Raw genomic sequence first — 15,381 nt, 5'->3', positions numbered from 1 at the left:
GTCAAGCTTTCAAAGGAGGGGAAGAACTCTCCCAAGAAACTGACCAAAGAAATGTTTGAGCACCTACTTCAGAGCAATGCCAACCAAGCAGTTATCTCTGGATAGCTACAGTGGACAAACACCAGTCCACGCCCCAGCTCACAAACTGTTTAATAAGGAATTCCACCTCATTCCTTGTGAGAAAAGGAGCCTTAGGCCACTCAAAGCTCTCACAGTGTTCACTGATGCATCTGGAGCATCCCACAAGTCGGTGATGACTTGGAGAAATCCACAAACTCAAGATTGGGAAGCTGAGGTTGAGTTTGTGGAGGGTTCACCCCAGATAGCAGAACTGGCCACAGCTGTGAGAGCCTTTGAGAAGTTCTCAGAGCCAATTAACTCGGTAACTGATTCAGCCTATGTAGCTGGGGTGGTATCCAGAGCAGAGCAGGCAGTTCTCAAGGACATCGAGAATGAGCAGCTCTTCAGGTTGCTCTCCAGACTAATCTATTTAGTTTTGCATAGAGAGCACCCGTTCTATGTGATGCATGTAAGGTCACACACCGATCTGCCAGGCGAAATCGCAGAAGGGAATCATAAGGCAGACTCCCTTGCTGCCCCAGCTGAGAAAGCACACCTCCCTAACATCTTCCAACAGGCAAAGCTGAGCCACCAGCAGTACCATCAGAATGTGCCGGGTCTGATCCGTCAGTTCCAGCTAACACAGAGTCAGGCTCAAGCCATTGTGGCCACCTGTCCCAGCTGCCAACTCCAGGCCATGCCTTCACTGGGTATGGGGGTTAACCCCCGAGGCCTTGGCAGCTGTGAGGTGTGGCAGACAGACATCACACACATTCCCAGTTTTGGTCACCTCAAATATGTACATGTAAGCATTGATATTTATTCAGGTGCAGTTTATGCCTCTGCCCATGCAGGAGAAAGGGCTGTACATTCTAAACACCTAGTGCAAGCCTTTTCAGTGCTGGGGATCCCTAAAGAAATCAAAACAGACAATGGCCCACCGTACACATCCAAGGAGTTCCTGGAGTTTGTCCAGCAGTGGGGAGTGGAACATAAAACTGGCATCATCCCCAACTCCCCCACAGGCCAAGGTGTGATTGAGCGTACCCACCAGATGCTCAAACAGGTCCTGGCTAGACAGAGCAGTCCAACTGTGTGGATGTCTCCACAGCAGAAGCTCCGTAAAGCCATGTTTACTATCAATTTTCTGAACTGTTCTTTTGAAAATATGAGTCCACCTGTGGTTTGTCACTTTAACAGTGGCAGTCAATTCAAACTGTGCCAGTGTCCACCAGTTTTGATCAGGGACCCAGAAACTTGGGAAACCAAAGGTCCCTATGACCTTGTTACCTGGGGGCGTGGTTATGCATGTGTATCCACCCCCTCAGGCCCTCAGTGGATTCCCCAGAGGTGGGTGAAACCTTTTGTCCCCAAACATCCAGCTCCAGCAGAAGGGGATGAGAAGCAAGTTTTAATTGCTTCAAAAAGAAGACGCTGCCAAGAAGAAAACATCTCCTTGGAATATGGTTTACCTCTAGCAAGGACACCAACATTTAATATACTTTAAAATATGTTTGCTTTTTCCTTTTAGAAAAACCTACCTTCCACTCATCCCAGTGATGAACCTTATCCAATACTGCCATATTCTGAATCAGAATGAAACCAATGCCTTTCTTCTAACTTATTAAACAAAAAAGGGGGAGATGTTGTAATGCACGTTTATGGTTTTGTGTTGCACTGAAGATGGTTTGTTCTGTTTCCCCTCTCGGTTTGTAGCGTGGTTCTCTGCTTCCCTTAATCCCTCCCTTTTCCCCCTGGCCAGCCCTGAGTGGCTGTGACCTGGGGTTCCTCCGCCCCCTGAGTTGGGGTTGAAAATACCCCACGTTTGCCATGCTCGCTCTCTTCTCCCTGGAACTCTTCAGGACAATAAACTTGGATCATCCCGGGAAGGAGAGCCTCCTCTAATCTTTGACTTTGTCCATGCCAGACAAAAAATCCCCTATCTTTCTGAACCCAGCTAGCCGAGGCTAGTCAGAAAGACCAGGGGAAATCTGACAGGCTTTCTTGCATCTGACTTTTGGGTTCACTTCTGTCCTGGTTTGAAAGACAGGTGTTTGCCAAGGAAAGCAGAAGCTTCCCCTTGGACTGAAAGAAAACCGTGGTTCTTCCGATTATTATAATTTTGGAATTAAGAGAGCTCTCAGGCAAAGATATGGGGGTAGGAATAACAGTTCTTTACTAGTATATCTAACAAGACAAACAAGAACAACAACAGCTATGAAATTACCCACAAACAGAACAGTAACTCAGTCCCAGTGTTTTTTGGCTGCAGGCACCTTTTCCCTGAGCTGCAGTTCCCGGTGCTGGGGGCGGGCAGGTCCCGCAGAGCCGCAAGAGGGCTGGGGGTGATGGCAGCGCTGTCCCAGGGGGAGAGAGAGATGGAGAGAGAGCCCTCCGCTCATGGTGTTGGTCCTGGTGCTCAGCAGAGTGCTGGATGGTGGTAGTTCACAGCGAGAAGACAGCCGGGCAGGGTCCGATAGTGGTTTCCCAACGCTGGGATGGGACAGAGAGGCAGGAGGTGGCGATCGTCCTTCTCGTTCGAACTCTGCAGGGGAAATTGGGGCCGAGGCCCAGCCTTCCGCTTCCCCTTCTGGCTGTTTGAATCTCGCGGGGCTTACTTCTTCCTTCCCGTCCCCTCCCCCTTGTCACCAGGGCCCAGTCAACAGGTATCTTAGCATGACAATGGGGAAAATCCCACAGAGGAAAAAAGGGAGAGAACTAACCCTCAACATTATCCACCCTGAATTTTCCCCTACCATCATGCCAAATCAAATTAAAATCTTCAAATTATAGACATCCATACAGTTACAGATACAGGCACAGTATTGTGGGTAGTTCACCCTAAAACAAGGTCTCCTTGGGGTATGCATCGGGTCTTTCCATCCCTTTGCATCACCCACCAGGTACAACCTGGCCCTTGAGCAAAGACCACCCCTGTCTTTGCTGGAGGCAGAGTTCACCCAAACAGTTTTTCCTAGCATACCTCTCATATGCACCACTGGAACCTTGTCCCCATCTGGTGTTCTCAAGGGCTCAGACTGGGCAGGGCCTGCTCGATTAGTGGAACCTCGGGTGTTCACTAACCATGTGGCCTTTGGTAGATTAATCTCCCAGTTCTTGAAAGTCCCCCCACCCAGTGCCTTCAAGGTGGTTTTAAGCAGTCCATTGCACCGTTCCACTTTCCCAGCGGCTGGTGTGTGATAAGGAATGTGGTACACCCACTCGATGCCGTGTTCTCTGGCCCAGGTGTTTATGAGGCTGTTCTTGAAATGAGTCCCATTGTCTGACTCAATTCTCTCAGGGGTACCATGTCTCCAAAGGACTTGCTTTTCCAGGCCCAGGATGGTGTTGCGGGCAGTGGTGTGAGGCACAGGGTAGGTCTCCAACCATCCGGTGGTGGCTTCCACCATGGTCAGCACGTAGCGCTTGCCTTGGCGTGTCTGAGGCAGTGTGATGTAGTCAATCTGCCAGGCCTCCCCATACTTATATTTGGACCACCGCCCCCCATACCAGAGGGGCTTCACTCGCTTGGCTTGCTTGATGGCAGCACACGTCTCACAGTCATGGATAACCTGGGAAATACTGTCCATGGTGAGATCCACCCCTCGGTCTCGTGCCCACTTATAGGTAGCATCTCTGCCTTGGTGACCTGAGGCATTGTGGGCCCATCGAGCCAGAAACAACTCTCCCTTGTGTTGCCAGTCTAAGTCTATCTGTGACACCTCTATCCTTGCAGCCTGATCTACTTGCTCATTGTGTTGGTGCTCCTCATTAGCCCGACTCTTGGGGACATGGGTATCTACATGACGGACTTTTACGGGGAGCTTCTCTACCCGAGTGGCAATGTCTTTCCACTCATCAGCAGCCCAGATTGGTTTTCCCCTATGTTGCCAGTTAGCTTTTTTCCATCTTTCCAGCCAGCCCCACAGAGCATCGGCTACCATCCATGAATCAGTGTAAAGGTAAAGCTTTGGCCACTTCTCTCTTTCAGCAATGTCCAGGGCCAGCTGAACGGCTTTGAGTTCAGCAAGTTGACTTGATCCACCTTCTCCTTCAGTAGATTGTGCAACCTGTCGTGTGGGGCTCCATACGGCTGCTTTCCACTTCCGGTTCATCCCCACGATGCGACAGGAACCGTCAGTGAAAAGAGCGTAGCGAGTTTCATCTGCTGGCAGTTGGTTGTATGGCGGGGCTTCATCAGCCCGGGTCACTTGTTCTTGCTCCTCTTCATCGGCAAGACCAAAATTTTCACCTTCTGGCCAGTTTGTAATTATTTCCAAAATCCCAGGGCGATTTGGGTTTCCGATACGGGTGCGCTGTGTGATGAGGGCGATCCACTTGCTCCATGTGGCATCGGTGACATGGTGGGTAGAGGGGTCCTTCCCTTTAAACATCCACCCCAGCACTGGTAGTCGGGGTGCCAGGAGGAGCTGTGCTTCTGTGCCAATCACCTCTGAGGCAGCTTGAACTCCTTCATAAGCAGCCAAGATCTCCTTCTCTGTTGGGGTGTAGTTGGCTTCAGACCCTCTGTAACTTCGGCTCCAGAATCCCAGAGGTCGGCCTCGGGTCTCACCAGGTACCTTCTGCCAAAGGCTCCAGGACAAGCCCTTGTTCCCGGCTGCAGAGTAGAGCACATTCTTCACCTCTGGTCCCGTCCTGACTGGGCCGAGGGCTACAGCATGAGCGATCTCCTGCTTGATCTGGGCAAAGGCTTGCTGCTGCTCAGGGCCCCACTGGAATTCGTTCTTCTTCCGGGTGACCAGGTAGAGAGGGCTGACGATCTGGCTGTACTCAGGAATGTGCATTCTCCAAAAGCCTATGGCACCTAGGAAAGCTTGTGTTTCCTTCTTGTTGGTTGGTGGAGACATCACGGTGATCTTATTGATGACCTCAGTGGGGATTTGGCGCCGCCCGTCTTGCCACTTTACTCCCAGGAACTGGATCTGTCGGGCAGGACCTTTGACTTTGCTCCTCTTGATGGCAAAACCGGCTCCCAGCAGAATCTGGATGATCTTTTCTTCTTTCTCAAATACTTCCATTGCCGTGTTCCCCCACACAATGATGTCATCGATGTATTGCAGATGTTCTGGAGCTTCACCCTTTTCCAGTGCAGCCTGGATCAGTCCACGGCAGATGGTGGGGCTGTGTTTCCACCCCTGGGGCAGTCGGTTCCAGGTGTACTGCACGCCCCTCCAGGTGAAAGCAAACTGAGGCCTGCACTCTGCTGCCAGAGGAATGGAGAAAAATGCACTGGCAATGTCAATGGTGGCGTACCACTTTGCTGCCTTGGACTCCAGCTTGTACTGGAGTTCCAGCATGTCCGGCACGGCAGCGCTCAGCGGTGGAGTCACTTCATTCAATGCACGATAGTCCACAGTCAATCTCCATTCTCCGTCAGACTTGCGCACAGGCCAGATGGGGCTGTTGAAGGGTGAGTGGGTTTTGCTGACCACCCCTTGGCCCTCCAGCTCACGGATCATCTTGTGGATGGGGATCACGGCATCTCCATTTGTCCTGTACTGCCTGTGGTGCACTGTTGAGGTGGCAATTGGCACCTGCTGCTCCTTCACCTTCAGGAGTCCCACTACAGATGGGTTCTCTGACAGCCCAAGCAAGGTGTTCAATTGCTTAATGTTTTCTGCCTCTACAGCAGCTATTCCAAAAGCCCACCTGAGTCCCTTTGGGTCTTTGTAATAGCCATTCCTGAGGAAGTCTATGCCTAGAATACACGGTGCCTCTGGGCCAGTCACAATTGGATGTTTCTGCCACTCCTTCCCAGTCAGGCTCACCTCAGCCTCCAGCAAAGTCAATTCCTGTGATCCCCCTGTCACCCCAGCAATAGAAACAGGCTCTTCCCCCACATGTTCTGATGGTATTAGGGTGACCTATGAACCAGTGTCAACTAATGCCCTATGTTTTTGTGGCTCTGATGTGCCAGGCCATCGGATCCACACCGTCTAAAAGACCCGGTTTTCCCGTGCCTCTCCCTGGCTAGAGGCAGGGCCCCTCTAGCACTGGTTATTATTTCCTTCCTGGGCATACATGTTGGAGGTTCCCTCAAGGGGATCTGACAAATCATCCTCCCTTTTGTAATACCCTGTATCTTGGTTATGGGAAGTTGAGGCTACCTTCACTTTAGTGGAGCTCCTTTGGTTAGTGTTTCCCTCCCTGAGTTGACGCACCCGCGCTGCCAGGGCAGAAGTGGGTTTCCCATCCCACCTCCTCATGCCTTCCCCATGGTCACGCAGAAAGAACCACAGGTCAGCTCGTGGGATGTACCCTCTATCCCTAGCTGGGGGGCATTGGGCTCTAACTCTGGCATCTGTGACTCGCACTGGTGCTGTACTGACCTTCTTAATCTCCTCCCTCATCTCTCTCATCTCCTCTTTGAGTTCCCTAATCACAGCAGAGACCTGAGCCTACATTGGGCCGTTCATTATACTCTCAAAATTCCTGAGCCTATTGGCAACAGAACCCACTGTCTCGTGGTTGATGTCAGCATTAATGGCTGCAATGAATGTGGTGTATTGAGATGGCCCCAGGTGTGCGAGATTCCACAACATCTGCCCTGTGCACCTGACCTTGTCGGGGTCATTGTCATGTTGTCCACCCCTCCCAAAGAGTATCTCCAGTACTGCCACTTCTCTCAGCTGCTGGATCCCCTCCTCAGCGGTCTTCCAGCGCATTCTATGGTGGTGCTCCTGCATTCTCTCTCTATGGACAAACCTCTCTCTTACACTCATTAAAAGCCACTCCCAGAGGGAAAGGGGGCCTGGTTCCCTTACGAATATGTGATCCACACCTGAGTCCTGGGTCAGGGGTCCCAAATTCCTTGCCTCAGTACCATCCAGCTGCACACCTGTACCCATAAGGTCCCAGACCCGCAGTAACCACGTTGTAAAAGCCTCACGGCCCCTTCGCACAACGTCTTTACGCAGATTACGGAGACTCTCGTATGACAGGGAATACATGACGATCTCAACCTCTGGCTCCCCTGCTGGTTGTGAGGGCCCTGCTTTCTGATCCTTATTATCCAGGTGCTTTGTTTTCACCTTAGACTTTCTAGTTTCCACAGGGGCAACTGCTGCTGGCTGTGAGTGCCCTTGCAGTTCAGCTGGAACCTGGAGAGATGTAACATTTGTGGGTTCCACTGCTGCACCATCAGGTTCTCCCTCTTTAAGGCAGGGGGAGAGTTTCTCAAGAGCTGGGGAAAGGTACTCCTTCAGCATTTGGCCCATCTCCTTCACTAGAAACCCCACCCACTCTGGATGGTTCCTTTCTGAGGTGAGCTCTGGGGCAGAATCAGGCTTAGAAGAGATTTGAACCCCTCAAAAGCTGGTGGAGCAGACCCAAAAAACTGTGTAAGGGGTTGGGACAAAATTTTCCCTGGTGTCATATCCTCACAGTATGTACCATTATTAAAGTAACCCCAAAAACATACAGTTAGAGTGTGATAGCTCCGAATCCATGTGCCCACCTTCCAGAGGAAGTTAAAAATCCATGAATTTCTCACGTTATCAGCCCACAAAAGGAAGTGGATAATAGTTACAGCAGCCTGAGTTATAGGACCCATGTTCAAGTAAGGGATTGCAAATGGGAGAGATAAAGCTGTGGCCACATGGAGCCCAAACCACGGTAAGCTGGACAACATGATGCCACCTAACACAAAACTGAGGTAACTCAAGAACTGTTATTCCTTTTTCACCCTTTTCTCTCAATGCCCTCGGGCCCCACCTTGGGTGGCCAAAATCTGTCCTGGTTTGAAAGACAGGTGTTTGCCAAGGAAAGCAGAAGCTTCCCCTTGGCCTGAAAAAAAACCGTGGTTCTTCCGATTATTATGATTTTGGAATTAAGGGAGCTCTCAGGCAAAGATATGGGGGTAGGAATAACAGTTCTTTACTAGTGTATCTAACATGACAAACAAGAACAAAAACAGCTATGAAATTAGCCACAAACAGAACAGTAACTCAGTCCCAGTGTTTTTTGGCTGCAGGCACCTTTTCCCTGAGCTGCAGTTCCCGGTGCTGGGGGCGGGCGGGTCCCGCAGAGCCGCAGGAGGGCTGGGGGTGATGGCAGAGCTGTCCCAGGGGGAGAGAGAGACGGAGAGAGAGCTCTCCGCTTACGGTGTGGGTCCTGGTGCTCAGCAGAGTGCTGGATGGTGGTAGTTCACAGCGAGAAGACAGCCGGGCAGGGTCCGATAGTGGTTTCCCGACGCTGGGATGGGACACAGACGGCGATCGTCCTTCTCGTCCGAACTCCGCGGGGGAAATGGGCCGAGGCCCAGCCTTCCGCTTCCTCTTCTGGCTGTTTGAATCTCGCGGGGCTTTCTCTCTTCCCTCCCGTCCCCTCCCCCTTGTCACCAGGGCCCAGTGAACAGGTATCTTAGCATGACAATGGGGAAAATTCCACAGAGGGAAAAGGGAGAGAACCAACCCCCAACACTCCCAAAAGTACCTCTTGCTCATGAGCCTCAAGTGACTCAGGTACTCCTTTTCTGAAATTCAGGTGAAAGGCATTTTGAGGGCCCACTATGGACTTGTGAGCTCCACCTCTCAGCACTGGCCCAGTGAGAGGAGGACTACTCTTTGTGCATTGGGAAGGAATTGGGGTATTTCAAAGGTATTTATGTGGGGCATTTCTGGAGCAGAATCACTTCTCCACCCTTCTCACTCCTGTCCATGGGAGGAGCTGACTGGCTCAGGAGGAAATACTTGGAGTCAATGCAAGTACAAGAGTTTGATCTTTGCTCCTTGTTATCTTGGTTCTTCAAGGCTCAGAGGAGGATTCCACCTCTTCATTTGTTCTCTGGTAGCTGAGATCATCCTGGCAAGTGCTAAGGAAAAATACTATCTCTGTGATTTACCCCACAAGCTTTGCATTATGGGCTCTGAAGTGCACAGGAGAGGTGGCACTCATCCTGGGGACACAGCTCTGAGCTGCTGTCCCAGAGCACCAATGCCATTTCTGGGATGCACACAGTATGCTGCAGCTACCTGAGTCTGCTGAAAAGTCTGGATGATTCCTCCCATTTGATGGCAGGGCAGCTCCACTACTTCAGCACATGCCATACCATGCCATGCCATGCCATGCCATGCCATGCCATGCCATGCCATGCCATGCCATGCCATGCCATCCTTGCACGGTTGGCTCACTCCTCTGCTGTTTTCCCCTAAGACACAGCTCTGTTTCTTCAGAAAAAAATAGCCACAAAGGAATCAGGATCATCCAGAGGGTGTTGTGGCCTTTGCCTCAAGCAGCAGTGGGCCATTTACAGGCAGTGGTCAGCAAATTTGTAATGGAAGCAAGTAGCAAAAAGCCAGGGAGTGACTGGTGCCTGAAAATAAAAGGAAGAAATTTTGTAGTATTATGTTTTAATAAATCACTGCATTTATTTTTTACTTCTTCCTCATTTAGGTATTTTCATGTTCTGCCTAACACGATCAACTATAAAGTTGCAAAGTTTCTGGTTGATTCTGCTTTGTAACACAGAAACTGATCATCTTTGCTTTGTAGGTGGGAGTTAAGCAGCTTTACTAAGATCACAGACAAGTCTGAGACAGGAGCTCAGTTCAGACCTCTTCATCCATATTTGACAGATTCCCTTCCCATTTATGTGCTTTCTTTTTCTGAAGAAAAATAAAAAGATGCAACCAAAAATGTTTCAAGAACAGCACTATATGCCTAAAACTTGTCTCTGAATCATATTTGCTTGACTTTCATGCCCAGATTGCTTTGACAGTGGTCAGCTTCCTCTGCTCTCTCAGTCTCTTGCCAAACAATTAATTCCTTCACCAGAAACTGGCTGTCACTTGTCACAGGGGAATGAAACAAACAATGCTGACTCACATGCTTCATTATGGCTCACAAGCTTCCACCACCCAGCCTTTGATGGTATGAAATGAGAGGCATGAGTGGTGTGACAATATATTGCTACTGTAGAAATTTGTTCCTGCTCCTTGGAAAACGTGCATGTTTTTTCAGAACCATAGCAAAGAATTGCTTAAGCAGGCACTGCAAAGGCCTTCAGAAATATTTACTCAGCAAAGTCATATATCAGCTCCATGAATTTGGCAGAACGAGTCCTTCAAAACCAGGCTGTTGCTGCATGCCATGCATGCCAAAATTGACATGGAAAAAGCTTTTTTCCAGTATATTGCTTGCTCTTAAAATATACCCTGCACAAATACAGCAGAATTCAAGACAGTTTCTGTGCAGCACATCCACTTTTCTTGTGTGCTTGGACCACTGGGAAAGGAGCTGCCAGGTTGCCTGGGGGCAGTATGAGACAAGAAAGAACCCCTTTCCACCTCCAGCAGTACCTCTGAGATCCTGGGGACTGTGGTGCTCCTCCAATCACTGCTCCTTAGCACTGTCCCTATGGTACACAGACCTCAAGCTGTGTTCCAAATCAGACATATCCTGCAATCCTTCTTCCCCCTGAGTGGGTGACACACTTGGCCTCCAGGGTGCAGGGTCATCTGTGTCCCTAACCATACAGGGAATTATCCATCCCATCCACCATTCTTGCAGAGGTTCCTGGGCATGGGGACAAGAATGCTGACTAGGAAAAGGGAAACTGCTACTCATGGCGTGGTGGGGACAGCAAAGACAAGGGGGGACATAAGACAACTAAGTCCTCTCACACAGCTGTGGCACTCATCTAAGGCTTAGGTGTCACTTTTCCCACAACAGCTACACATCAGAAATCCTAATGCACTTCCCCAGTTCAAACATTGACCCTAAGACCCAAAACCTAGGACTGTTCAGGCTGGAAATACATGAGTTACCATAAGGGAAAGTACCAGGAAAGCTGGGAGTTAAGAATTTTTGTTTATATGAGAGGCCACATACCCAGTCTAAAAAAAATGAAGCTGAAAAATACTATTGTTGGCCTCTGGTCTGCTGGGAATGCTGCTGCAAGGTGCCAAGGTCAACATCAGAACCAGACTCAAGTGCCAGACTCAAGGGAGAGTTGTGATCAGGTTAACATCCCACACTATGCAGGCCCTGTGCCAATACCTGTAACAAAATATTTGTCACTAAATTGAAGCTCAGCATGCTAAATGAATCCAGTCTTGTGTTTTGTGGGCTGGTTGAATGTTTGGTTACCTCTTGAGTTCCACTGAGTACCCAGCTAAAGCTTTGCAAGCTCCTTGCCTTGCCAATTATCTCCCCATTGCCAGCACAACATGGATCTGTGATGAACAGTCAGTCTCCTTCAGCGCACTCCTACAGAGCTGCCACCAACCTCTTCCCTACATTAATGCTTAGAAACGGAGTCATCTATTTATCTTATCTCAGAGAAACATGCTGGGCTCCTTCAGACAGACTCTTCAGCTCTTTCATCACTTTGCTAACCCCTGTGAGACCACATGCAGCAAGTCAGAGCCAGACCTTCCAGAGCATTGTGTCCAGGATGATCCATAGGCTGGACAGTGGTTCCCAAGCCAGAACGCTCCTGCTGCCTCTACCAGAGGGAAGTTGTTGAGGGTTAGTTCTCTCCCTTTTTTCCCTCTGTGGAATTTTCCCCATTGTCATGCTAAGATACCTGTTGACTGGGCCCTGGTGACAAGGGGGAGGGGACAGGAGGGAAGAAGCAAGCCCCGTGAGATTCAAACAGCCAGAAGAGGAAGCGGAAGGCTGGGCCTCGGCCCATTTCCCCCGCGGAGTTCGGACGAGAAGGACGATCGCCGTCTGTGTCCCATCCCAGCGTCGGGAAACCACCATCGGACCCTGCCCGGCTGCCTTCTCGCTGTGAACTACCACCATCCAGCACTCTGCTGAGCACCAGGACCCACACCGTGAGCGGAGGGCTCTCTCTCCATCGCTCTCTCTCCCCCTGGGACAGCTCTGCCATCACCCCCAGCCCTCCTGCAGCTCTGCGGGACCTGCCCGCCCCCAGCACCGGGAACTGCAGCTCAGGGAAAAGGTGCCTGCAGCCAAAAAACACTGGGACTGAGTTACTGTTCTGTTTGTGGCTAATTTCATAGCTGTTGTTGTTCTTGTTTGTCTTGTTAGATATACTAGTAAAGAACTGTTATTCCTACCCCCATATCTTTGCCTGAGAGCTCTCTTAATTCCAAAATTATAATAATCGGAAGAACCACGGTTTTTTTTCAGTCCAAGGGGAAGCTTCTGCTTTCTTTAGCAAACATCTGTCTTTCAAACCAGGATAGGGAGAGAGGAAAAGGATTGGGAAAACCATTTTCTGCAATCCTTTTCCTCCTCAGCTACCCCTTCTGGATGCATTTGGGCTGCCTTTTTGCAGCAGCACAGCACCTGGATGTCATCAGTCTCTTGGGACTTCTCAGGGCTCCCACAGCAAATAGGACCAGAGCAAAGGGGTCCCCCAGCGTACCGAGCTTCTCTAGGCAGAGTGCTGCCAACACTTGAAGGGAGGTGATTCTGCTCATCTGCTCAGCACCACTGAGATACACCTGGAGTGGTGGACTCCCCAGTACATGACAGACATGGACATACTGGAGAGATTCCAGCAAGGAATTGATGATGGTGAAGTGACTGAGGAGCAGCTGAGAGAGCAGGGACTGTTCAGCCTGGAGAAGAAAAGGCTCAGACAGGGGAAGCTTGTAAGCTTGCTAAGTACTGACAGGGAGAATGAAGGACAACAGGTGATGAACACAAGATGAAATGTGTGAAATCCCATCAAGATTCACAGACATCTATATGTGTGTGTATACTGTGTGTATGTGCTGGGTGTGCTAATGCTGTGTGCTGTGCCCACTCACAGGGGTGTGAGTGTTGAATGCTTTGTGTTATGAGTGTGGCTACACATTGCAGACACAGTGCAAGTTTTGTGTTCATTGTGTTCAGTGTGTGTGGGATGGTGGCTCAGGGCTCTGTGTGGCCCCAGCTGGGGCTCAGTCCTGTGGGGGCCCCAAGGGAGAGCACCTTCAGCCCCACAGAGGTCACAGATGGGGTCAGAGACATGTGGGAGACAGGGAATCTGACAGTTTATGGGTCAGACAAGGAGGAATTTAGGGGTACCCATGGGGATTATAAGGCATGTGGGAGGTTGGGAAATTCTGTGAGAGTTATGGGCTATCCAGGAAAGCAATGTGATACCCAAAGGGTCCGGACACTGGGGAGAGGGCTGGGTGCACATCCAGGAGATTGAGGGGCTTGGGCTGGGGGCGTGATGGTGGTTGTGGGGCACCCATGGGAGTTGTGGGACACCCAAGAAAGGGGAGAGGGCACAGGAGAGGACAGAGACACCCCAGGGGGCTATGGGATACCCAGGAGGCTGAGAAAACTCAAGGCACACAAATACACCTTGGACAGGTTTGGAGTCACCCAAGGGGCTCAGGGGCACCCAGGGAGAGGTATGATTGCAGGATCCCCACAGAAGCTGGTACTGGAGCCCAGGCCTCTGACACCACCTTTATTGCCAGCACTAACAAAAGTCCCTGGTGGGAGGGAGAATCCAAACCCGCACTGAGGGTCCACGGCCTCACTGCGGGGCCACATAGGTGCCTGCGAGGTGCACGGGCAGCCCGTCACGGCAGGCCACGCGCACGTAGTGCTGCACCTGGCGGGCACGGTAGGCACAGGGTGGCCGCGTGTCCCCGCCACGAAGGCGGCAGGCAGTGAGGCTCATGGGACTCAGGGTGCTGTGGAACCCCGTGGTGGGGTCAGGTGCCTGGGAGCAGGCAGCCACCAGGTCCTCAGCTGGGGCATGCACGAAGGTGTTGGAGGGCTTGCAGGGCCTGCCTGGGGCTGTCACCCGTCGCCGTGCCAGCATGGTCTCACAGTAGCGATGCACCACCAGCGTGGACGTCCGGGGGTTGTCCACATGCTGCCGCAGGAACTTCTCATAGCGGGTCTCACCCACTGCCTCTGCTAGTGCTGCCAGCACCAGGGTCATGCACAACACCCAGCTTGCCATGGACACCTGGGGAAGGTGGAGTTAGGGCCATCTGGACCTCTGGACCCCTGACTGGAAATCCCACCCTGGGTGCTTGGTGGGGACAAATTCCCCCTCCCACATTTCTGTGTTCCATACAAATCCCCTCCCAATGCATGGGGGCCCATCTCTGGACAGTTGGGTTATCTGTGGATTCTGCCTGGAGGCATGGGTTACCTAAAATTATGCACTCCCTAACAGCCTCAGTACCCCATGGAACACCCCCTACCTGCTTCTCAGACCCCTGGCTCCCCTATAGATCCATCTCATGCCCCACAACCCAGATGCCATACACAGCCTCCCTTCCCCACTGGATGCTTGGGTTCCTCACAGACAGCCCCCCAGACATTCTGGTACCCTATGCACCCCTCACCTGCACCTGTGTGTGCACCTCAGTTTCCCTTATGGCCTCAGGGTCTCCAGGATCCCTCCTACTCCTCTGCACCTCTTTTATACCGGCCCCAGCTATCCCCAATGGGCAAGGATCCAGGAGGAGGGTCAGGATAAAGAGCAAGGTCCAGTGGATGTCTGGGGGGAGCGCCAGATATCCAGGAGGCCCCACTCACCCTCATGCCCCCAAGGTCATTAGGTAGTCATTAACAAACCACGTGTCTGTCTACATGCGTCCCCTTGGGTGGCCCCTGCCCAGTCTGGCCTTGGCCACCTGTCCCATGAAAGGCAGGATACCTTGGTCCTTTTGGGCGGCAGGGCAAAATATATGGTTCCCTGGTGGGCAGCAGGATGTCACCATCACCTCTGGGGCAGCTGGCAGATGTTCCTACAACTCCTGGAAAGATGTGACTCATCCGTGGCCCTTCTGCAGTGCTAAGAGACTAAGCTAAATGCGATGTGTCCTTTTTCCCTTTGTCCCCTTGCAGGTAAATTCATACTTCCAGGAAGAACCAGGATACACTCTTCCTCACTGCTACCTCCCATACTCCAGCTGCTCCACTGATGCAGAGACAAGCAAAGAGCCAGGAGCCAGCCTGAGCCCATCAAATACTCCTTTCCCTTAACCATTGTAATGGACCCCCAAGGAAAGCATGTCCTCTCTAGAAGGAGAGGCATGCAGCACCCAGGAGAGCTGGTCATGAGTGGGTGGAGGTGGTCTCCATCCTCCTTTTCTAAGACATCAGAGAGACTCTGATGGGAAGTGGCAAAGAGAGAATGAGGTTCTGGGCAGCACTTTTCCCAAAAGAGTTGTAACAGATTTGCCACAGTGAAGGTGTAGAGGGTCCTACCCTGAGCTCTGGTGGCATTTCTACAATCTCTGAAGAAATCTTCCACAAAGGTGCATAGTCCCTACACTGGAGCAGCTCAGGCACCTCAAAAAAACCCTCACAGACATGGAAGGTCTGCATAGTCACACCTTGCTGACTTTCAGTACCCTTCTCTTGGAC

The 15,381-nt window shown here is 51.3% G+C and overlaps 1 protein-coding gene across 1 annotated transcript; it reads right to left on the bottom strand.

Moving 5' to 3' along the window:
• Window positions 1–13,528: 13,528 nt before the first annotated feature.
• Window positions 13,529–13,963, bottom strand: LOC134044502 (ribonuclease CL2-like). The gene has a single exon (XM_062493741.1). It carries the CDS (start codon window positions 13,961–13,963, stop codon window positions 13,529–13,531), a length of 435 nt encoding a protein of 144 aa, XP_062349725.1.
• Between the last annotated feature and the right edge of the window lie 1,418 nt (window positions 13,964–15,381).

The sequence above is a fragment of the Cinclus cinclus genome, chromosome 5, assembly GCF_963662255.1.
Source record: "Cinclus cinclus chromosome 5, bCinCin1.1, whole genome shotgun sequence".
Lineage (NCBI taxonomy): Eukaryota > Metazoa > Chordata > Aves > Passeriformes > Cinclidae > Cinclus > Cinclus cinclus.
This window is presented reverse-complemented; position numbering and strand designations above follow the sequence as displayed.